Below are 24,832 nucleotides of genomic sequence, written 5' to 3'. Positions count from 1 at the left end.
AATGAGCTCTGCCTTAAATCCTTTTTGTTTGGCCATTTCAAACTTCACATCGCAAATGAGAATTCGGCATTACAAGCCCATAAATTACACGAAGAGGTTTGGAACACCTGCTGACAGCGAGCAGCAGCCGATAATGGAGTAATAAATGTATCCCATGTTCCAGTAATTCTTACGTTGCCTTTTCCCCATCCTGCCCCCACCGTGGTGTCGTCGCCCGGACAGCCCTTAAGCAGCCAACTTTGAACGACCTCTGCCCGCGTTTTCCTTTACCCGCGCATCGCCCTCTGCGTGAGGTTGTCGCACACAACACGCGGTATTTTGCACTTTTCTGTTGGAATTCAGGCTGTCGGAGGTTTATCCGCCGAATAATCCCACATTTTCCCCCACAAGAAAAGATCTAAAGGACTGGCGCGCCGATGCGCATGGTCCGAGTTTGAGAGAGTAAAGCAAGCAAGCAGGCGGGCGGTCGCTCGCTCAGTGGGTTCGGTGGATTTGCGCCGCTGCATCTTCATTTATTGGCCAGCGGCAGCGCAGCTGTTCGCTGCAGCAAGAGACGCAGTTTTCCCGGAGACGCGAAAGCGATGTTCATTTAGGCGAAGCCTGCCTTTTAGAACATCGGGCTGCAAGTTCGAGGAAGCATCGCGCTCGTGAACCGTAGAGGAGAGACGCAGGAAGATGGCGGAATGCGTTTCGGATGCGCCTGCAAAAGCCAAAACAGGTAAAGCAAAGCTGTCCGAGTAGGGAGTAAATGCCGTCGGAAAAAAGTGGGCGGGCTGCATACAAAACTACAACATTACAAATACCAGTCTTTGACTGGGAAAATGCCTTCGCAACCTGTAAAAAGACGGATGGGGTGAAGTCTCAGGTGCGCCAGGGGTGCAGCAGCCGGGCCCCCCACGTCGGACGCTCGGCTCCCGAGAGACTCCTGCGAAGGACATCCGGGAGGAGAGAACAGCCGAGCACTTGCTACCTTTCGCTTCGTTCGACCCAGTGGTTTACAATGCCAGTCCCGTCTAGTTCTGGGTTGTTCCTTTAAAATCCTGAGCGAAAAAGTGTTTTGCATTACTTGATTGTCAGAGAAAATAACCACGAAAGAAATACGCTGTTTGATAAATGTTACGGCAAAGAGTTAACGCATTGTGCATTATCAAGCACTTTATTTTTCATATACTTATACTTTTTAGTGTAAAGATGGATTTGGAATACATCTGGATCGCCTCTTAACAATTTAATCGTCAAGGGAATTAAAAACAAGATTAGATTTTTAATTCTTGGGAGGGGAAAATGGTTGTATGCCAAGCTTGTATATTTGTTAAAATTCGATACACGATATCCATGTTTATTGTAAATACACAAACAGAAATGGATAGATCGATTTTTTTAATGAGCAGTATTGAACGGAATGACGTAATTGACAGTCTGGAAGAAATGGGCTTTTGTAATTATGCCGGTTTTGTAAAAGGGGACTAGAAGATACGCTGTAAGATGCTTTCTTATGTATGGCCGAATTCTTTATGTGTTAAAATCATTGTGTGATCAAAGGGCAAGTTAACACTGAGGGTTAGGAAACAATCTTTCTATCCATCTATCTTATAGACCAAAAATTTCCATTAGAGGGAACAAGACAGAAAGCAAACCTGCATGGTAGATTTACGATTAACAAAACCTCAATCATGTTATAAAATGCTTAAATAAAATGGCATATGTGTTTAAAGCACAACACATTTTGCACACATACAGTATACAGTATTGATAAAAGTAATGCATGATACGTCTAGAAGACACAATTTGTAATGGCTAAGTTTTATAATCTTGTGGACCTGTTAGGAGTTTTCAAACTATGAACCTTATATAAATGTGAGTGCATACATTACTACTTTGGATAATTTAGTTCCAACGAGTATCAAGAGATGTTTTACAACGTTTTATTTTGTTTATTTTCACTTCACTGTAATGTTTTCTGAGAGGCTAAAGATACCTAGCTTGCCCAGATTTGTGTGGGTAGGTGTGCCTTGGAATGGATTGGCCCTCTGTCTTAGGTTGCCTTTTGGTCTGTGTGCAAAGCTGCTGCAATGAGTTCCAGCTTGAAGCTGTAGACCGCAAACTACCAGTGGTAATTTAACACTTTAAGGGTTATGAAATTATATATACACTGTAAAGAGTTACTTTAACACCAGAACAGTTGATTTAATGCAGGAGGTTTTGCTCTATATTAAGCAGCTCTTAAAAATTTGGAATAGTTTGTGTTTTTGATTTGTTGACAATCAGTAACTGTGCCACTAAATTTATTTAAATTTCACTTTTTTAAGACAAATATTTGTTGATTGCATGTTTTTTGATTTAGTAGTTATTAGTTGCAATATTTGGTAAAACATTATAAAAAGCCCATTTATTAAAAGATTTTAAGTGGTCTAGTCCCGTGGGCTTAAAGTAGTTGCTTTGATATCCAGAGCTTTTTCTTGTATTAACAAACTTCAAAATCAACATTGAACATAAAGCACCTTTTTTAAAATGGTTGGTTGATAGACGTTTTTCAACTAGCTGCAGGGATATAATTTTTTCATCTAATTAACTTTAATAGGTGGCTATTTCAGCAGCCTCACAGCTTTGAACCCTGCTTTAAAATACTTTCTGTGTTTTGTGTTTATTTTTCGAACATTGATTGTTTTTCCTCCATATCCTAAGAATATCCTAGGTTAACCAGTGACTTGAAATTGGCCTACAGTGGGTTTCATATATGTATAATTTATGTCCTGTAGTGAACTACCGACCAGTCTGAGTTTGGTTTAATGCTTGTGACAGATGCTGCTGGTATAGGCTGTGCAAATACTTTAAAATTTGTCTAAGTCACTGCAGAAACTAAATTGGCCCCAGGTGGGTATGTACATGAGGGGACCTTCCAGTCAACCTGTACCCTAATTAGAGTGGGTTCTTACATTGTGCTAGATGCTGCCAGAGTAGGCTTGGGTCACTTGTGACCTTAAATTGGATTAGACAGGATTAAAAATGAATGAGTTTAGATGATGGACAGATTTTTTAGTCATTTTTCAGCACTTACTACAAGAAAAAGGCACATTTTCGTACTTACTCTTTGTCAGTGATACTCATTCAGGAGTGACTTTGAACAGTGCAGTTGTTTAAAGTCTGATGTGTTTTGAAAGGTCCTTGAGTAGGGATATGTTTCTTATTCTGATAGTTTAAAAAAATTATTATCTTGTATCCATCAATACATTTTAACTCTTGTAATACTATTCTATTAGTTATTTATTCTTAAAAATTCAAATTGCATTACTTTTGCTTTGTATGTTTTTGAATTTTTTTTTTTAGTGTGTCTCAAACTACAGAAAACAACCTTACCAAGGAATGTGTACATATGGAGTTTTCTCTTGAAATAACTGGCTTTGAATAGGTGACTCCGTTGTTGGATAATACCTGTGGGATCATATGTACAGTAGATGCTCATATGTGAAAGTCTGTGCCTGATGAGAATTTTTCCCTAGTGAAATATCTGATTGCTTTTCAGACTTTATTTTATATAATCCTGATTCCAGAGATCATCCTTTCTATGTCTTTGATATTAGTGGGACAGTTTTGAATTATATAACGTTAGTGTTCTGTACTTGTCTTGAGGAAAAGACTGTGTTTCCAACCGCTTTCACCTCCTTTTGTTTTCATTTCCTAATAAGAAGTGGCAAGTGAAATGAGGTAGAAAAGCTATGTGCATTGCATGGCAAAGTCACTTACATCAACTGGGCTTTGAATCTCTCGGCTGTGTTTCACAAAAGCTTGACAAAGACAGAGTTGTACAAGTGAGCCACATATACTTTTTTTATATTTGGGCAATGGTGTGGCTTTTCTCTCCCTAAATGTCTCAAAGAAAACAGGGCTGAAAGATAAGAACTGTGCAATGTAAGATGAGAGCAGCAGCAGTAAACACAAGAGTGTTAAACAATATAGAAAGCTGAGACCACCATTGGCCTTCTACTTCATTCTGTTCTTTGGTCTTCAATATGCATTTCTATAGTGGCAGCAGATTATTTTATTTATATATATATATATATATATATATATATATATATATATATATATATATATATATATATATATATATATATGCTGAAAAAAATTAAAGGAACAGTTTGAATCACATCTCAATGGGAAAAGAAATCAAGCTGGATATCTGTACTGATAAGGGCTGGGTAATGTGTTAGAATGAAAGGCTCCCATATCGTTTGATGGAAATGAAAATGATCAACCTACACAGGGCTGAAACCAAAGACACCCTGAAAATCAAAGTGAAAATAAGCAGGCGTTGGATGGACCGAAACATAATGTCCCAAAGGTGTTCTGTTTGATTTAGGTTAGGAGAGCATGGGGGCCAGTCAATGGTATCAATTCCTTCATCCTCCAGGAACTGCCTATATAGTCTTGCCACATGAGGCCGGGCATTGTCATGCACCAGGACGAATCCAGGACTCACTACACCAGCATAAGGTCTGACAATAGGTCCAAGGATTTCACCCCGATACCTAATGGCAGTCAAGGTACTGTTGTCTAACCTGTTAGAGGTCTGTGCGTCCCTTCATGGATATGCCTTCCCAGACCATCACTTACCCACCACCAAACCAGTCATGATGAACAATGTTAAAGGCAGCACAACATTCCACGGCTTCTCCAGACCCTTTTACGTCTGTCACATGTGCTAAGGGTGAACCTGCTCTCATCTGTGAAAAGCACGGGGCATCAGTGGTGGACCTGCAAATTCTGGAATTCAATTGCAAATGCCGGGCAGTGAGCATACGGCCCACAAAAGGACGTCAGGCCCTTGGGCTACCCTCATGAAGTCTGTTTCTGATTGTTTGGTCAGAGATATTCACACCAGTGGCCTGCTGGAGGTCATTTTGTAGGGCTCTGGCAGCGCTCATCCTGTTGCTCCTTGCCCAAAGAAGCAGATACCTACTGATGGGTTAAGGACCTTCTATGGCCCTCTCCAGCTCTCCTAGAGTAACTGCTTGTCTCCTAGAATCTCCTCCATGCCCTTGAGACTGTGCAGGGAGACACAGCAAACCTTCTGGCAATGACATGTATTGATGTGCCATCCTGGAGAAGTTGGACTACCTGTGCAACCTCTGTAGGGTCCAGGTATCGCCTCATGCTACCAGTAGTGACACTGACTGTAGCCAAATGCAAAACTAGTGAAAAAGCAGTCAGAAATGATGTGGAGGGAAAAATGTCAGTGGCCTCCACCTGTTAAAGCATTCCTGTTTTGGGGGTCATCTCATTGTTGCCCCTCTAGTGCATCTGTTGTTAATTTCATTAACACCAAAGCTGAAACTGATTAACAACCCCCTCTGCTACTTAATTGACCAGATCAATATTCCAGAAGTTTCACTGGCTTGATGCTACACTCTGATTAAAAAGTGTTGCTTTAATTCTTTTGAGCAGTATATATATACTTACAAATATCTCCTTTTAAGCATGTTGAGACTGGAATGTTTAGTTTTATAAACAGTGAGCTGTTTGTGAGAGAGACTGGGAGGGTATGTAAAAGGAAAGAAACAGGCTTTCTCTTTTCATTGTTAGGGTTTTATGTGTGTTACCCAGAACAGACAAGTTAAATATAGAAAAGTAAGTAAAAATATTAAAGAATATATTGCTTCTTGCCTTTGCAAATGACATTTCCAAAATAGATGATACCCATATTGCATTTATAATCATAGTGTTTTTGAAGTCATGTGGTTTTAAAAATTAGGGACAAAAGGGATGAACAAATATGTGAGCACTTATTTTTCCATCAGTTATTTCGATTGACAACTTTAATATTTAATGGGTAAAAATATACTTCAGTTTCCAAGAATGATGAGACAGAGCTTTATCCATTTGCAAATAAATACTATTTCGGTATTAACACGCATTAGAACAAAAAAAAATGGTTGATTACTGCCCTGCCAGACCCTAAAATTAAACAGGGTGCAGTATATGGGCTGGTGGAAGGATTGAAGTTATTTAATTGTTTGACATTTTAAACCAGGCAGGGTGTTCCCCTTTGGTCACTGAGATTTTGAAACATTTTCATTTCAGATTAAACTGCTAATGTTGCTATCAACGGCTTAGCAAGCCATTTTCATAATACTGTAGGTTTATGTTAGGGAAGTTTATGTAGATTTTGTGAGCTTAGGCAGTGTTTTTTTTTTATTTTTTTAAAACATATTTTTGAGTTAACTTGTGCTGGTCCTTGTGAAATGTAACCTACCTTCTCACAACATGGCAGTTCACAGACAAAGTAGGTACATCCTTGAGAAGTATACTTCTCTTTAAATTTATATAAACATGAAGAATGGCTTCATCCATAATGGCTAACATGGTGCAACACCCTAGTACTGTAAACATAAAGAAATTTGATCCTCATTGCAGTGCTATCAGTAGATTAAGATGACCTAACCTTAAAAATAACACTATAAGATTGCACTTCATGGTTAAATATTTATTCACCAAAACTCAACACAAATGCAATTCCCTAGGCTGGAAAAAGTAACCACACCTCTGGCTTCAATACTTATCTCTGCCAAAGGAACTAACAATACCTTTGACATAGCATTTCTTGCAACTGTCATTTGCTGTTATTGATTAAGAGGAATGTTTGCTCACTCCTTGTATACAACTGCTTCTTCTTTGTGATGGGTGAAGTCATTATGTGCAAAACTTGCTGTCCAGGGCCTGGCTATAGTCTTTTTCCCATCCTGACAGTTGCATATGGTCTGGTTCTATATTGGAATTCATAATTGACTTCAGGGCCATATTTTTGTTAAAAATATTGTCTGGTATTGTTACAAAATAATTTCAGCACTGAATCATCAGAGCAAAGGGTTCTTTTCTGCTTATTAAGCATTCACATGATTTCTGCAGTTTTAGTTGGACATGTGTATTTTTATTTACTTTTTGGATTTGTGGTTTGTTCCTTACTGGGTTCCATGTAGGCTTAGTTTGTCCTGTGTCTTTGTAATTGTGGTGTATAGCCAGGGCACTTGCCCAACTGGGATGCCTCTGTACTGGATGGACCGGGGTAGAAAGTTTATTCATGACGTTATCTCCCATGAACACTAGAGGGCAGCCACCCTGGCTTGCAGCAGGGCCACAGGTATGGAACATGGAGGCTCAATCCTGCTGGGGCCCATGGCTACCACCAGGGGTCGCCTGGACAATTACTGAGCCCTTAGTTGCAGCAGTTCCGCCACACCCGGAAGTGCTGCCAGAAAAAGGTCAACAAGCTCCTGGAGAACTTTGTAGTGCCTCATAAAATGAACCAGCAGTCACTACTCTGGGATCCAGAGTCAGGAGGAAAAGGGTGAAGTTAGCTGGGAGAAGTGGAGGCAAAGAAAGAAAGAAAGAAAGGAGAAGGAAAAAGAAAAAAGGGAATCGTGTTTTGCTGGAACTGTGCTGTACAAATGAGAAATGGAGGAAGGTGTTTCCCATGTGGAAAAAGAAAAATCTAAAAGCGTCTGTGCGTGTGCTGAATGTGTCTGTGTCAGGTTTGTGTGGCTGGAACACTCACTGCGGGCTACATAATGTATGGTTTGTGCCCTTAAAATTGTGTAATGAGATGCCTTTTGACTTGTTGGTAAGTGAAAATTCTTTAAGGATCTTTAGTAAGTAGTTGTACTGTAAAAAGATTGACTTAAAATTACACGGACATTTACATTCTTTCTCTAAAGGGCCCTCTTGATTTTATTTTGTGTTACCACTCACCTACATAATTAATACCAAAACTTACACAAAGCTGAGACCGTCATGTTGCACTCTAAAAATCTGGTAATCACTTGTACCTTGTTTAAGATACCAGAATGGTAAGAAGTATAATCTATGATAAAAGTTGTTATATAATTATTTTAGTAAGCAAAACCCTTTGGGAATAATTGGGATGATATTTGGGAAAGACCTGAATTTTGTAAGAACAGATGATCTTCATTCTGGAGGGGATCTCATATATTATCCCAAAATATAATAGAAAGACTGTCTAACTGACTTCTGTAAGCACAATCCAGGCTACAGTTTTATGATCTTTGCTTGATATTTTCTATCCCACCTGCTTTTATATGATAGCTGCTACCCAAAATAGGGTAGGACTGGGACATCTCAGAATATTGATTCATGTTGCAAAATCAAAGTCAACTGATCCTCCACAGGTGATCCCTGTTTTTTTTAGCTTGTTTTATGTTTTCTCTGTTGTAGTTTACTTGCTTTTTGATAAACATTAATTCTCTGAGAAATAAAGATGCATTAGTTATTGATATACTAAGTTTACAGTCTGATCTGTCGTTTTACTGAAACCTGGCTGGGTAAATTTGTCATTATTGCTTTTGCTGAGGTAACTGCAAATTCTTCCTTCACAAATGATTTTATGTGAGGAACTGCATATTGATTCTAGAATGCTCCAAGTGATGTTGCTTTCTTTAATTTGCTCAGTAATTTAGATTTCATGGACCATATTCATTGTTGGTGACTGGATTTGGTGGCTTTTTATTTGACCTAGCTGTAAGTTATGGTCATTTAGTGTTTTAATATCCACACAGATGTCAAAACAGATGCTTTTAGAAAATGATTTACATGCCTGCTAAAATCAGCAGGGTTTTCTCAGATTGTTAATCTCCATTGCATTACCCCTGAGTGTGACTCGGGCATGGAATTTTATGTAAATACAGTTTAGTCGGAGTCAGATTCAGGGTGAAGTGTAATGATCTGCTTTACAATGTTAAAGACAAAATAACTCTTGGGACAGTATTCTGCTACTATCTCATGGATGAAATAACATCATGCTGCCAAAAATCACAAATATTTGTATTCATTCTGCCACTTTACTGTAACTCTATGTTGATTAATCAAAACTCATGAGTCGAATGGAGCCAACAATCAAAAACATAATGGCAAACAAAAAGCTGTAAACCCTGTTTATAGAACAAACTAAAACTAAACCCTTGCTTGAACTAAATGATAGTGATGACGATGTAAATTGGTCATCAGACACTGACATGGATGGGGAAACTGACACCTATTTGGTAGATTCCAGTCTGTCAAGGTTTAGTGATGTTCAAATTTGGCATTGGCTTCATACTACTGTTGGCAATCCTGCATCTCCCTTTTGCCATTTATGGGTAATTGTGGTCTAAACATGTCTATTGGTCATAATTATCTGTACTATTTATGATTTGTTGATGATAGTATAAGTGAAGAAAATAGTTGTTGAAATGAACCACTGTTCTGAACAGTGTCTAACATTTAACATTAAACCATTTGCTTATTGCAGTCACTGGCAGGCAACTAGTTATTGCAGACACCCATTTTTGATAAAGTTATGAGTGAGTGTCATTTTTCAGTTATTATAAAACACCTGTTTTTCACTAATAACTGTGACTATGATGAGGTCTGTTACACTGAGTCTGTGTATCAGGCGATAATCACTATGCAGAAGGTGAATGTTCTTGATCGTGATTTAAGTATTGGTGAAAGTCTCATGGATTGCAAAGTGTAAATATTACTCCACTAAATAAAAATTATCTCTGATCATTATGTAACTATGTTTGACTTCCACCTATTCATTTATTTTGGTAATCAATTAAATCAATTTCACTTTTTATGTATACATTTCAATGAAACTGAATACAAAAACTGACATTTTATTAAAAAATGAATTTACTATTGGAGTCAATCTTTTCAAAGAAGACATATTCAAAAAATGAACTAAAAATAAATGACTAAATAAATAAAAACAACAGTAGTTTTGCAAATAATAAATGATGACTTGTAAGTTAACTTTTTTCTTTTACTATTCTAACTAGGCCTCAAAAAATCATACTGCACTGAACAAAATGAAGACTGTAGCTTACTGAATACACAACAACAATAAACAGAGCTTGTGCTGAGTCAATGAGTACAACTAGCTAAACGTAACAACAGATTTAAATTAATGGAATTACACAAGCCTCAGTCATGATGAAAATGATTTTAACCTTTTAATAAAGAACCTCTGTTTGGAAAAGATTTGGCTTTTCCTTCTACATCATCACACAATCACATTGTTCACAAAATGTAAGAACTAACAATGAGCTCAAAATATGTATCTTTCCAGTGTCGGGTGCAGTTAGCTTATTCAGGTGCATTGGTGTTTCTCGTAACTTATCATTATCTGTGCAGTCTTCTAAAGATGGTTTCACATACCACAGTACAGTACAGTGCAGTGTGACATATTGCTCATTCCCAAAGCTAGTGCAGGAGAGCAATGTATGGCATTTTTCAGAGCAGTGTCACATTTGGCATTTTAATTACTCATGCGAGATATGTATTTTTTTTTTTCTTTTTTCAGTTTTTGGCCAAATATTTTCAGGATCCAAAAATGTGGTTCATTCTTATTTTCAGTTGTGTGCAGGTAATATTCAGATATCTTTCCTTCACCAAACAACTTTTCTTCTGTTGAAGTAATGCTGTCAGTGATTAATTGGATTGGATGAGAACTACTTTTTTTGACAAAATTAGTAGGAAATTTTTATAATAATAATAAATGTATATAATAAATATTGGGGGGGGGAGAGAGTATAAAAATACGTAAAAAAACAATCCTCATGGCACCCATTGACCTACCTATCACAACTAAACTGCTCTGTAGAGGGTTAGAGGTACTTGTGTGCATTGTATGAAGCCTGAAATGGCTTTGAATAACTGCTTCCCAATGACGGACTGGGAAATGATGTGCGAGTTGTATGGGGATTATATTGAGGGACGCGGTCACTGCAAAATGGACTGTATATTAACTTTTGTGTCAAAACTATGGTACCCTCAAAGACGGTATGCTACTTTGAATTACTAAAGAGCTAAACAGACTCCTGAATGAGAAAAAGAGAGCATTCAAATCCAGTGCCAAAGAGGCTCAGAAGGACTCACAGTGAGTGCTGAAGTAAAAGCTAAGTGAAGAAAAAGGAGCTTACAAAGCTAAAGTAGAAAACAAGCTTACTCAAAATAATATGAAAGATGTTAGGAAAGGACTGGGCATAATTACTGGACTCAAGCAATCCAGGGCTAAGGTGCTAGAAAGGGATTTGTTTTTAAAATAGATTTTGACATCCACTGCCACCTTCTTCTAATGACCAACACCCGCTTGCCCCTCCTCACACTATACCTTCTACATCAGCAACTCCTACCACTTCAACTGGAATGGCCAGTTACAAACCCACCTTTAACCATTAGTATGGGCCCTCCATAACTGAAGACTAATTGAAGAGACAGCTGAGAGACTAGATGGAGTCAGTCCTGAAGTTTTTAAGGCCTATACCTCCAAATTTGTGGTATCCTCTGTCAGCTATTCAATCTATCACTAAGGCTGCAAAAAGTGCCACTGTTATGGAAAACCTCCTGCATTGTTCCTGTTCCAAATAAGGCAGGCACCTCTTCACCTAATGACTACAGACCAGTGGCCCTTATGTCACACATAATGAAAGCCTTTGAGAGGCTGGCCCTGGACTGTATGAGACCTCTTGTGGTAGATCTGGTCCCTCAGAGGTTTGCCTTTCAGACAAAGGCTCTCAAGACTTATTTACACTTGGACTAAGCTGGTAGGCCTGTGAGGGTTATATTTTTTTTATTTCTCCATTTCCTTCGGTACCTTCCAGCAGCCCCTGTTAAGTGGTAAAGTCTGTGATATACAGATGGAAGCCTATGGTTTCCTGGATAATGGACTATCTCTCAGATAGACCCCAACTTGTGAGGCTCAAGGTCTGCGTCTCTGATATGAATGTGAGCAACAGTGGAGCACCCCAAGGAATAGTACTGTCTCCTTTTCTCTTCACTCTGTACACCTCCAACTATAAATATAACAGATCATGTTACTTGCAGATGTTTTCAAATGATTTTGTACTTATGGGGTGTATGAATAAAAGAGAATGAGACAAAGTATAGGAGTCAAGTGGGGAAATTTGTTTCTTAGATCAGAACAAATTGTCTGCACCTAAACATCAGCAAAACCAAGGAGCTGGTTATTGAGTTTCCCCACACCAAAGCGTGTATGTTTTCAGTCATTATTCTGGTAGTGAATGTGGGGGTGGTGCACTCCTACAAGTACAGGAGGGTCCACATCAATGACAGATTAGGCTGGTCTTGTAACATCAAGGAAATATATAAAAAAGGGCAGAGAAGTCACTTTTGTCTTAAGAGTCTAGATTCCTTTAATTTGCATAGTGACATCCTTCATGTCTTCTATAAATCTGTTACAGCTAATGAGATTTTCTACGTTGTGGTGTGCTGGGCTGGCAACATCACTTCAAGAGAAGCCCACCAAATTAAAAAGCTCAATAAGAAGTCAGGCTCAATTATGGGAAGCACTATCAAACCCCTGGTGGTAGTAGTGGAGGAGACAATTAAAACAAAACTGAGTGCCTTTATGAATAATGTGGCACATCCTCTCTGATACACTAACACGGAGTACTTTCACCCAACAAAGTATTTAGCAGAAGTGTTCTTGGGAAACGTTACTGGGGCTCCTTATCTATGCCAATGTGCCTTTATAATGCCTCAATATGACTGCTAATTCATAAGTTTTTCTTTTTAGTCATTCTGGTATTTGTTCAGACCATTGTGTGAGTATGTGTGTTTGTGTGTTTATTTATTTATTTAGCTGTTTATTTTTTTATTTATTGAGCTTCTTTAAAAAGCCAGATTTTTCTCTGAGGATAACAAAAATCTAAAGTTCTATCTAAACCAGGTAAAGTAGGCACAGGAAATCTCAGAGTAAGAAAGAGGCACTGTATATATCAGATTAACTTTTGAAGTTAGATATGCACGGGACCATGAGCCAAACAGTTCCTTACCAAGTTCATACCTGCCTGCCATTTCTCTATACTGGAGCCAGATTTATCACAGATCTGAAATCTGCCAAGCACATTTAATGACAAAAAGTGACAAAGGGCAAAAGGATGGTATAGGTATGGTGATAGGTAAAGTATAGGCAATATAAAACTTTGAATTGAACATGTTGATAATTTGAATTTTTGGAGGATGCAAAGATGTTATTGAGGGTAGTGTTGCAATAGATGATAAAGGTGAAGGAAGAATACATAGACTGGTAGACTTCAGTAGAACTGCATATAAGAATACCACTGCTTTTAATTTTGGAGAAAATAAACATGAAACATCAACACTACTTGTCTTTTAGCATGAAAGAAACCGAACACTTATCAATTGATGGGAATGATGCCCTCTGCATCAAGGTTATGTCATGTTTTAACATGCAAGCATTAGTTTTAAATACCTACTTTTTCCCACCTAAGGAGAATAAATAGAAGTTGAACTGTGTAACTGTTTCATCTGGAATTGGCTATTTGAATGCAGTATTTGCAGACTGTTAAAAATATTAAATTTGTAGCCTTCTGTTAATTCAAAATGCTGCTGTAAGAATATTTACTAAAATTAGGAAGTACAGTTACATACCTCTTACTGTTACACTGGCTTCCAGTTAAGATCAGGGTTGATTTTAAATTCCTTCTCTTACATATGACGCTTTAAATGGCCAAGGCCCTCGTTACTCTGTAATACAAATATGTCAGAATGTACAGTATATTGTAATCTTAAGATGTCAGGATACTAAATCTTCCAAGGATTACTCAAGTAACAATAATACATTGAGTTAGAGATACCCCATTGGTCTCAGCATTTAAATCCAGGCCAAAGACCCATTAATTTAGTCGGCTTTCTCCAGTAATGGTATGATAGACTATCTGTCCAAGTTGTATCTGTGTTTGGTAGTCATTTGTGGAAAACTATAAGCCTGACAATCATCATGAGGTTTTACTGACCCTCCTTTTTTCTGTTTCCCTTCTTGGTATCCTTTCTGTTGTATTTGGTACCATTTCAGTATTGCCAAGATAATATTTCCTCTCAAATGAAGTAAAACAGAGAAAATGGGAGCTTTGAAAGCTAAGAATGCAAGGAGTTATTTTTTTTTAATCTGTTAAAATAATCCTGGACCTCCTAGGTTTTTATTTTCTCAAAAAATGCTGCTAATTTCAGTTTCTCTCTCCTTTCTTATCAGCTGGTCATATTTCAATGATGATGTTGAAGAACTAATGTTGTCACCATTTTATATCAATCAGATTGACTTTTGCGGCACATTTTACCACACATACATCCTAGTTTGTGTGATACATAGTTTAATTTTTTTTTGTCAAAACTTGTGCAAGTGCTCGTAATTTATTCTTGCTGAATAAGTAAGCTTTTTTTCCAGCTAAGCTGTGATATACAGCACAAATTATATTTTTTTCTATGTTTTCTCAAATATATCTTAAATAATGCCTACTGTAAAGTGGTAATTAAACAGTCTGAATAGTTAAAGTACTTTAGTTAGTATAACATACCATTTTTAGTCCTGCTTCACCTAGTTCAGAGTTGCAAGGTTACAGAGCTTATTCTGGCCATATTGGCTTAAAGCAGGAATCGTCCTTGGATGTGGTACCAGTCCATTTCACTTTCTGAGTAATAAAACCTTGCTCTTCTCCACTCAATCTCACTTTTGTAAACGGAAAAGATTGTAGTATGCTGTTCAGTCTTTAGGAAACAAGTTGCAGTTGAAACCATTTAGAATTCTGCACACGTAACAAGTGTTTGTTTATTTTGCGTTTTCACATGGAGAACTGAAGAGGTAATATGCATTCATACTCCCACCAGCTTGTTTTTTTTTATAATTTAATCACTTGAAGATGCTGCAGTATGCCAGGAAAAAATCACTGTCATATTTTGACAACTTAAGAAATTTAAACAGTTTCTACTGTTTGAATGAAATGTGTGTATTTATGTGAAAGCTCATTCTGCTTAAGGGGAGCCTTGATTAAACTGAAACAATACTGAATACTATACTGTATGTAGTTTCTCCTCACAAGAAGAGGAATTTTATTAATAAAGTGCTATACAGATTCATTACTGGGGGGAAAAAAACAATGAACGAGAGAATTAACAACATTCATCAGTCCTATGTTGTCCCACAGCATTGTTTTAATTTGAGAAACCACCAGTATGCATGTGATATTTTGGTATTTTAACATCAAAATGCAACATATGTGGTACATATAGGTTCTAAGTATAGTGTCACTAGTAATAGTGGAATCCTCTTTAATAAAACCCCTGTGTGTGTCCAGGTGTCCGTGTGTGTCTTCTGGTGAAGTGCACATGTGCGGGTCGCGCCGTGCCCCGCCCATGTGCAACGGCACCGTGGACGCACACACACACTGGAAGCTGGACACATAGTGAATGGCCTAGCCGCTGCCGTGCATGATAAGTAAATAAAGCACACACACTGGAAGTTGGGCACACAGTGAATGGTCTTGTCACGGCCGCGCATAATCTATACTAATAAAAGGCAAAGCCCTCACTCACTCACTCACTCACTCACTCACTTATCACTAATTCTCCAGCTTCCCGTGTAGGTAGAAGGCTGAAATCTGGCTGGCTTATTCCTTACAGCTTACTTACAAAAGTTAAGCAGGTTCGAAATTCTATGCGTAACGTTCGACAACGTCCGCCATGTTGAACTTTCTTATTTATGGCCCCATCTTCAGGAGATTTGGTAGGCAGCTTCCCTGCACTAACCGAAACCGATGTACGTACTTATTTCGATGGTATGACGCCACTGTCGGCCGCCATATTGAACTTTCCAACGTCACTAATTTTCCAACTTCCCGTGTAGGTAGAAGGCTGGCCCCATCTTCATGAAATTTGGTAGGTGGGTTCCCTGCGCTAACCAAAACCGATGTACGTACTTATTTCGGTGTTATGATGCCACTGTCGGCCGCCATATTGAACTTTTCAACGGTCTTTGTTACTTATGGGCCCATCTTCAAGAAATTTGGTAGCGGGTTCCCAACGCTAACTGAATCCTACTTACGTACATATATACGTCCATAGCCTGCAGCTCGGTCACCGTGTGAGGCGGCGTTGGGTCCCCCATCCCAATGCCTTCCACGTTGTTGGCTGCCTACCTATATAAGGCCGTCCATCGCTCCAGTCTCTACATTCCCTTCCTTGCTTCGCCACGTGATTCACGTCTCCCTGCTGATAACTACAGCCTTTATATTTAATCCACGGCTTCTCCGGTGTTTTATTGTTCATTTATTACGATTATAGTTATTGTGGGTATTTTAGACTTACTTTACATTGTTCAGGTACCCATTTTCTTTATCATTCCAACCGTACCCCCATTACCATGTCTATCAAGGTGATCACTATCAATCAAAGAACTGTCACTTACCGAGTGGTTTCCATGCCCGGAGATGGCACCTACCTTTTCCATTCTCTTTTACATATTGCACAGCCATATCAGGCTCACTCTTGATATCTGGAGGAACATTGTGTCTTATGTATTGAATGACTGGGACAGGTTCAAGGTGTGGACTGATGATGGTACAGGAGATAATTATATTACACAGGAGCACTAGAAGAGTGAAATGCTTAAGCTCTTCACCTCTGCTTCTGCATGTGAGTTGATGGCTGCTGCTGAATTGTTCGGTTGTCGCTTTCAAGTGTACCGAAATGGCCAAATATTTTACACCTTTCAACAACTGCCAATGCCTCTTCAACATCTTAGACTCACAGGTGACGATTTCAGTAGTGGACACTTTGATGTTTATGAATGTTTAAACTCTCAAAAGCTGGATGTGAAGTTATCGATGAAACCGGTTGTATACTTACAACGCTTGACAGATGCCGAATGTCTCTTCAACACAAGTCCTACAAATACTGTCGTAATTGAAACAAACCATGAAACTCAAACCGATTATGACAGCAGCAATCCAAGCTGTGAGATTTGAAACAAGATTACTGTTCACATGGCCAACTGTACGTTGCATGCTCAAGAGTAAGCTCAGCGCACAGCTTGGTTGTATTACAACCGGAGGGCCGAACTGACAACGTGGCATACAAAGACATTAAGAAATAATTATTGGTATATTTTCCCTCAGTTTAAAAAGGTTTAATTTTCTTCTTAATAAAAATTTTAAGGCAGTACTTTGCCGCTGTGAAGCGCGGGTATTTTGCTAGTAAGAAATAAAGGACAACATTGCTGGGGAGAGTGCTGATTGGGTAGTCGTAACAACACGCGCACATAAAATCCGTTGCTGAGGAGACGCCACACATACAATAATCAGCTGCACTCCAGCACAGATTAAAATACTTCCTGGGGAACTAAACAGTACTTACTGGGGAGACGCCACGGGCATGATTATCAGCTACACGCCACACATTAAATCAGTTGCTGGGGACACTCTGCTGATTGCCCAATGTTGTGACAGAAAATTAAAGTCATATTACGGACAACAAAGCCAGTATTACTGTCAGAGAAAATTACAGGCATTTTATGGAAATACAAACCAGTATTACTGCGAGAGAAAATTAAAGACACATAATACAGTGACGTATATTACAGCCATATACAAGCCAGTATTACTGTAAGAGAAAATATTTACAACAGCTATAGATACTGTTGAATTATTGCACTACTCAAAGAAAATGGTGTCTGTAACATTCATCCTTTTCCAGTGGCGCAAGAAGAATGTTCAACACAAATACTCCCTCCATGTCTGGAGACGCATCAAAGATTACAGGAACAGGTTTTCCTGGAAGATGTAACTGCAGCTCCTCTTCCTTCTGATATACTGCTCCCAAAAGCTTCTCTTGAAGCTGGTGGTAACCTGGAATGGCTCCTCCATTGATTACTTTTTCCCTCAGAAATTTCCTCATTGCAAGATTGGAATTCCTGGAGAGTAGGCCATTAAGTGATGAGCAGGTGTTGACACAGTCCTCACAATTAAAAACAAAAAATGAGAGATGCATTTAAATAAAATAGTTCTTGATTGTCATTTGAAACCATTGTGCTGCCCTTTTTTAATCTCTTTGTTCCGCATGTACACACATGCACACACCTGCATCATGTTAATATAATTCCTGGCCATTTCTGCTAACCGTAAACCAACTAACCTATAGCTATAACAACTGCAAGTCACGCAATTGTTATCTGTTGACTTTACCCAGAGTTAACATCTCTCATAAAATCTTTATAATTTTCCAAAGCTGTCAAATTCAACATAATTTTGAAGTTTAAACTCACCTCAGTTCTTTCAACAGTTACCACATGTCTTGATGCAGCTGCGTCAGTCATTGTGGCTTCCCATGGAATTTTAGGCATTACATGTATATTCTTACGCTTTGCAAAGGAAAAGTTACTGTCCAGTGTTGATTTCCACTTGTGCTCTACCACAGTGTTACATACAAGGTGTGTAAAATGGTTTGGTCCATTTACATGCAACATTCAGGGTTCAGTTGGTAAATGTGATGTGTTCACTCACTGTCTTGTCTTCCAAACACATTCATTAATGCACAACTTTGGCATATAAGGAGTCTGCTCATTTACAGTCTAGTGATTCTTGTGGAAAAATTGTGGTTAAATTAAAAAAATTACAAATCTCTTGCAATTGTGGACATTGCTTGACTTTGCATTTATTTCTGCAATCACAGAATTCTAGAGGGACTGATGTACGAACATTTCATTGATTTGATTTAAGCCTTTTAAGTATAGATAACCTTCTTAATTTCTACATCACTATAGTAAGTACTAAATTGGCAGACCCTGTTAATGTTGGGAGGTTATCTGTTTCTTTGCATTTAAAAACTTAAAAGAAATGCAAGTTGTTGCATTCGCTGTTTCATTGTATGAATATTTTAATTCTTCCTTAGTGTTCCTGATGGAATTTGCCTCCTACTTGACCATTCTTTTACTACTAAAATATTAAAAGAATCTCTTGGGTCATCTTTCACCCTGTCTGCAAGCTTTCTCCTCAACTGTCTTTTTGCTTTCCTAATATCCTTTTTAACCTCTTGTGGTCTCATAAGCCCTACAGATAGCTCTGGAGTTATTAGTTTTGTACATTTTTTATTTAGCTGGGTTTTTTTTTTTCCTTTATTTTTTTATCTTCCTACTAGCCTATGATGGAGTTTTATCTAATCTCTTACTATTTCTAAATTGACCATAAATTATCTTAGAATTTCCTTAAAATACTTTAACTAATAAAATATGTGCAAAATATTTATTAATAATACATATGACATAAATGAAAATAAAAAGCTGTCGTATTGTTTTATTTTTTCTATAATGTGCCTATCTGAAACAAGGCTGTACCAAAAAAAAATATATTATATATACCGGGCTATTCAAAATGAAAGAGCAGATTTCAAAAATTTATTTCAAACAAACTGTATAAGACAGAAACAAACTCCACACATCACTGGATAGAGAAAGGTTCAAAGTTTGGTCCAATAGTCCTTGAGGTTGCATGCACTCAATATGAGCACCATGTGTAGCGTGACAAACATCAAAACGGTAGACCATTTCTTGCCACACATGAGTCAACTGGTCCCTAGTTACTGAATTCACAGCTTCTTCAATTCAATGTCACAAATCTTGAAGATTAGCAGGCATAGGTGGAACAAACACTTTTTCTTTAATGTAGCCCCATAAAAATGTTTTCTTTTTCTTCAGTGTATCAACCGGACATTTGTAATTCTTAAGGTGTAATTATAAAATATGGATTACCATTTTAATTATGTAGTACTTGTGTCTTACCAAAACTTATACACAGTACAAATCTTTAAAAAAAAAAAAAAAAGCCTATTGTTTACTAAGCAGCAATTTCAAATTTGTATTTACCTTTTCTTTTTCTAATTAAAAGTGTAAGCTGCTGCATTTTTAACAAGCACACTGTCCAAATTCAAGCGGTGTCTGAATTCCTAAAAGAAGCTTTTCTTACTGTCTGTCCAGTTGCACAGGATGACTTCTATGATTACTTTTTTTTTTTTCAATTTTTAGCTTCACTTTCTTTAACGTAAAGGCTAATATACCAGTCTCCTCTGTTTACTGATAAAACAAGCTTCCACTCACAGCTGCAGGAGGCTTGCTGCAAACGGGGGAAAAAAGAGATGCATGCTGGCTCAACTACCTTAATACCTTGTTTAATGAGCGCAACTTAATTACCGTAAAGATTAGAAAAGCAGGGTCTGAAAATATTGATTTTTGTGATTGACCTTTTTACGGATCACTGATCGAGTCTTTCACTAAAAAAAAAAAAACAAAATCAGCCAGTTGATTGGAGCATCCCTAGTTATGGTCACTGGATACTACTGGTTTCATTTACCCCATGAATTCTGCCCTTATTATTACAAAATAGTAAATCTAGACAGCTTCCCGTTTCATTGATGTTTTAAAATACTATTTTGAAAAACAGTCACTGATTATGCCTAAAACTCCTGTTCTTGTCCTCCAGTATTGGTAATGTTAGCCCAGGCATTATATGTATAATTAAAGTCCCAAATGACTGTAATAACCCTCTCTAAAGTTGTTTTTTATTTTTTATTTGGTTAAAAGATGTGCATTGGAACTATTTTGTGTATGGGGGGAGTTTATTACACATTTCCAATATTAGGCTGCTATTGCCAATGCTTTTTAGTCACATCCAGTTGTCCTCGCTAAGAAGTGGCTCCTCAAATTTAGGTCATACATGAGGCTTGAAATAATAATAATTAAACTCTGTGATCTATGGTTGGAAGCTTTGTAATAGAAACATCTTCAAAGGCAGTTTGTTCAGCAGTATTAATCTATCCATACATAGATGCAAACAAAAATGTTCACAACCTCTGGTATCAACTCAGTAAATACTTGGGCTATGTATATCATGTGTTCAAGGGAATTGTTGCTTCCGAGTTCCTGCTATTACAGTTGTGCTCCATTGCCTATCTCCATTATAATGATGAGAGGGAGAATTACACCACAAGATAGTTCATATGATAGTAGGGCTCAAGCTTTACTTGACCTGGGTAGGAGTGTATTATTGGGTTTTAAAAAATGAAATTTGACTTTAATTGACTAGAATGAAAATATAAAGATGGCAGCACAGTATGGTTTTTAAGATGTGGACAAGTCCAACAGCTAATTCTGAGGCTTGAAGTTTCTCTCTTCTGATATCTGAGTGCAAGTCCTGTCCCACTAAATGATAAAACATGTACTGTATATAGCAGGCAATCAGGCAAAAAATAAAATCTAAATTTAAAAGAAAAATTATGGACAATTTATTTAAATAATTTAACATATAATTATATACTCACCTAAAGGATTATTAGGAACACCATACTAATACGGTGTTTGACCCCCTTTCGCTTGACCCCCTTTCGCCTTCAGAACTGCCTTAATTCTACGTGGCATTGATTCAACAAGGTGCTGAAAGCATTCTTTAGAAATGTTGGCCCATATTGATAGGATAGCATCTTGCAGTTGATGGAGATTTGTGGGATGCACATCCAGGGCACGAAGCTCCCGTTCCACCACATCCCAAAGATGCTCTATTGGGTTGAGATCTGGTGACTGTGGGGGCCATTTTAGTACAGTGAACTCATTGTCATGTTCAAGAAACCAATTTGAAATGATTCAAGCTTTATGACATGGTGCATTATCCTGCTGGACGTAGCCATCAGAGGATGGGTACATGGTGGTCATGAAGGGATGGACATGGTCAGAAACAGTGCTCGGGTAGCCCGTGGCATTTAAACGATGCCCAATTGGCACTAAGGGGCCTAAAGTGTGCCAAGAAAACATCCCCCACCCCATTACACCACCACCACCAGCCTGCACAGTGGTACAAGGCATGATGGATCCATGTTCTCATTCTGTTTACGCCAAATTCTGACTCTACTATTTGAATGTCTCAACAGAAATCGAGACTCATCAGACCAGGCAACATTTTTCCAGTCTTCAACTGTCCAATTTTGGTGAGCTCGTGCAAATTATAGCCTCTTTTTCCTATTTGTAGTGGAGATGAGTGGTACCCGGTGGGGTCTTCTGCTGTTGTAGCCCATCCGCCTCAAGGTTGTGCGTGTTGTGGCTTCACAAATGGTTTGCTGCATACCTCGGTTGTAACGAGTGGTTATTTCAGTCAAAGTTGCTCTTCTATCCGCTTGAATCAGTCGGCCCATTCTCCTCTGACCTCTAGCATCAACAAGGCATTTTCGCCCACAGGACTGCCGCATACTGGATGTTTTCCCTTTTCACACCATTCTTTGTAAACCCTAGAAATGGTTGTGCGTGAAAATCCCAGTAACTGAGCAGATTGTGAAATATTCAGACCGGCCCGTCTGGCACCAACAACCATGCCACGCTGAAAATTGCTTAAATCACCTTTCTTTCCCATTCTGACATTCAGTTTGGAGTTCAGGAGATTGTCTTGACCAGGACCACACCCCTAAATGCATTGAAGCAACTGCCATGTGATTGGTTGATTAGATAATTGCATTAATGAGAAATTGAACAGGTGTTCCTAATAATCCTTTAGGTGAGTGTATATGTAAAAAAATCCACACAAAATGAGAAGGTTGTTTGCATTTTGCAAACTGAAAATAATACTGTATCTTTCTTAGAAATACAACAATACAGTAATCCCTTGCTATATCGCGCTTCGACTTTCGCGGCTTCACTCTATCGCGGATTTTAAATGTAAGCACATCTAAATATATATCACGGATTTTTCTCTGGTTCGCCGCTTTCTGCGGACAATGGGTCTTTTAATTTAGGTTACATGCTTCCTCAGTTTGTTTGCCCAGTTGATTTCATACAAGGGATGCTATTGGCAGATGGCTTAGAAGCTACCCAATCAGAGCATGTATTACATATTAACTAAAACTCCTCAATGATAGAAGATATGCTTCCCGCGCTGTGCTTGTTTGCTTCTCTCTATCTTTCTCACTCTTTCTGCCTGACGGAGGGGGTGTGAGCAGAGGGGTTGTTTGCACAGAGGACACTAACGCTCCTCTACAAAATGCCGCTTTTTTGGCGGTGCTTCTGTATACTTAAAGGCATGTATTGATTTTTTGATTGTTTGCTTTTCTTAGCGAGCGCTCTCTGACATTCTCTGCTCCTGACGGCGCTCCTTTGAAGATAAGATGTGTTTGCATTCTTTTAATTGTGAGAAAGAACTGTCATCTCTGTCTTGTAATGGAGCATAGTTTAAACGTTTGACTAAAGGGTGTTATTTCATGTCTAGAGGGCTCTAATAATGTTAAAAGGGTGGGAGAGTTTATAAGGGCTTAAAATATATAAAAATAACCATACAAACATATGGTTTCTATTTCGCAGATTTTCACCTATCGCGGGGGGGTCTGGAACGCAACCCCCGCGACCGAGGAGGGATTACTGTATTTACGTTTACATATATATTATCTATATCATATTTATATATAGAATTGAGTCATGTATCTTGAAATAGTTTTTTACTCCTAAGCTTTCGACAACCAGCCAGGTGTCATCATCAGAGGAAAATGATTAGTCATACAGGAATCAAAGATAAAATATAGTTGGTGAAGGGTGGGGGATGGAGGGGGAGTTTAAGGAGGTTGGCGGTGGATTACTAAGGTGTGGTACAGAAGGTGTTGGTCATAAGGTCTTTTTTATTATTTAAATGTTCTTCATTTTAAGCCTGAATATACTGAGTTCAAGACTGTTTAATGGCATTTTCATTAGACAGCCAGGATTTAGCCAACTCTCTGTCACTCTTAGTATTGGCCCTGAAGTTTACTTTCACCGTGTCCCAGTTAAGCGTGCGTCCGGTTGAACTTGTACAGTATGTGTGTAAATCAGAGACCATGGATCTTTCCTTCTGACAGCATTGCGATGTTCCTGTGAACATGTTGTGAATCTTTTAGATGTTTTTCCCACATATACTGCTAGGCATGCATTGCATGGAATGCTGTAAACTGTTACTTGTCTCTGTGGTTGACTTTTTGCTTTTATCATTGAAAAGGACAGCCTGTAAAGTGTTTGCCAGCTTGTGCACTGTCTTGATCCCAGGTCTGGACAGGATGTGTGCTGTAGTTTCTGACGCACCACAATGATAAGGGAGGGTGTGAAACGTGGAAGGACCGAGTACATATATTAAACAATGTCTATACAGGAGACACCGCAGACTTCCGCACTCCAGCTTGATGAATGACAATATTTGCATATGGAAGCTGAGGGTCGGAAAAACATTACAGCCAAAATTGTTTTTGCCATGTTAGAAGGAATCCGGAATCTCCGTAAAAGTATTTTTGTACAGAATGCACTTAGGTTTTCAAACTCATAATGTTGTACACACAGATATAGTTAAAACATAATATTCAATAAAAAAGAAAAGTATGGGTAGAGACATTTCCATTACCATCCACATACAGAATATTTTCTAAATTAAGAAAAATTTCCATAAAGTTCTGCTTTGTATAAACTGGGTTGTTAAAGCACATAGAATTTTAATAAAGAATTGGAAAAGTATAAATATACTGACCTTAAGCTAACTCTCAATAAAGAAAAAACGTCTGATATAATCTAATCCTTTGTGTGTGATATTTCTGACTTGATTAATTGTATTTCTGCAAACATTCCCAAAAATTGAGTAACTATAAAGTCTTTCAAAATCTTAATCGCCATTTTGAAATGAAGAAAACCGAATGCTTTTCTGTTCATTGTTGCTTTTTCACAATTCATAAAATCAATTGACTTGCTGAATTTCTGTTTAGATAAAAAATGAATTATGCATGTAGCAAAAGAATCTTGAGGACAAAAACTATAAATTAGACTTTTTAGAAAGGTTTTTATCTGCTTATTTTTAGTTTGGATATATTAGGTTTGTTCATCTATACTAATAAAAGGCAAAGCCCTCACTGACTGACTGACTGACTCACTGACTCATCTCTAATTCTCCAACTTCCCATGTAGGTAGAAGGCTGAAATTTG

General features: G+C 38.1%; 1 protein-coding gene across 7 annotated transcripts in view; it reads left to right on the top strand.

The window, feature by feature from the left end:
- The first annotated feature begins 316 nt into the window (after positions 1 to 316).
- The window catches only part of LOC120523873 (MAP7 domain-containing protein 2-like), a 168,943-nt gene continuing 144,427 nt past the window's right edge, over positions 317 to 24,832 (top strand). For all 7 annotated transcript variants that reach the window (XM_039745548.1, XM_039745551.1, XM_039745549.1 and 4 more), the window contains exon 1: positions 317 to 718. In XM_039745548.1, the coding sequence (XP_039601482.1) occupies positions 676 to 718 (43 nt within the window). In that variant the 5' untranslated portion in view covers positions 317 to 675. The remainder of the gene's footprint in view (positions 719 to 24,832) is intronic.

This window comes from Polypterus senegalus, chromosome 2 (assembly GCF_016835505.1).
Source record: "Polypterus senegalus isolate Bchr_013 chromosome 2, ASM1683550v1, whole genome shotgun sequence".
NCBI classification, from domain to species: Eukaryota; Metazoa; Chordata; class Cladistia; order Polypteriformes; family Polypteridae; genus Polypterus; species Polypterus senegalus.
This window is presented reverse-complemented; position numbering and strand designations above follow the sequence as displayed.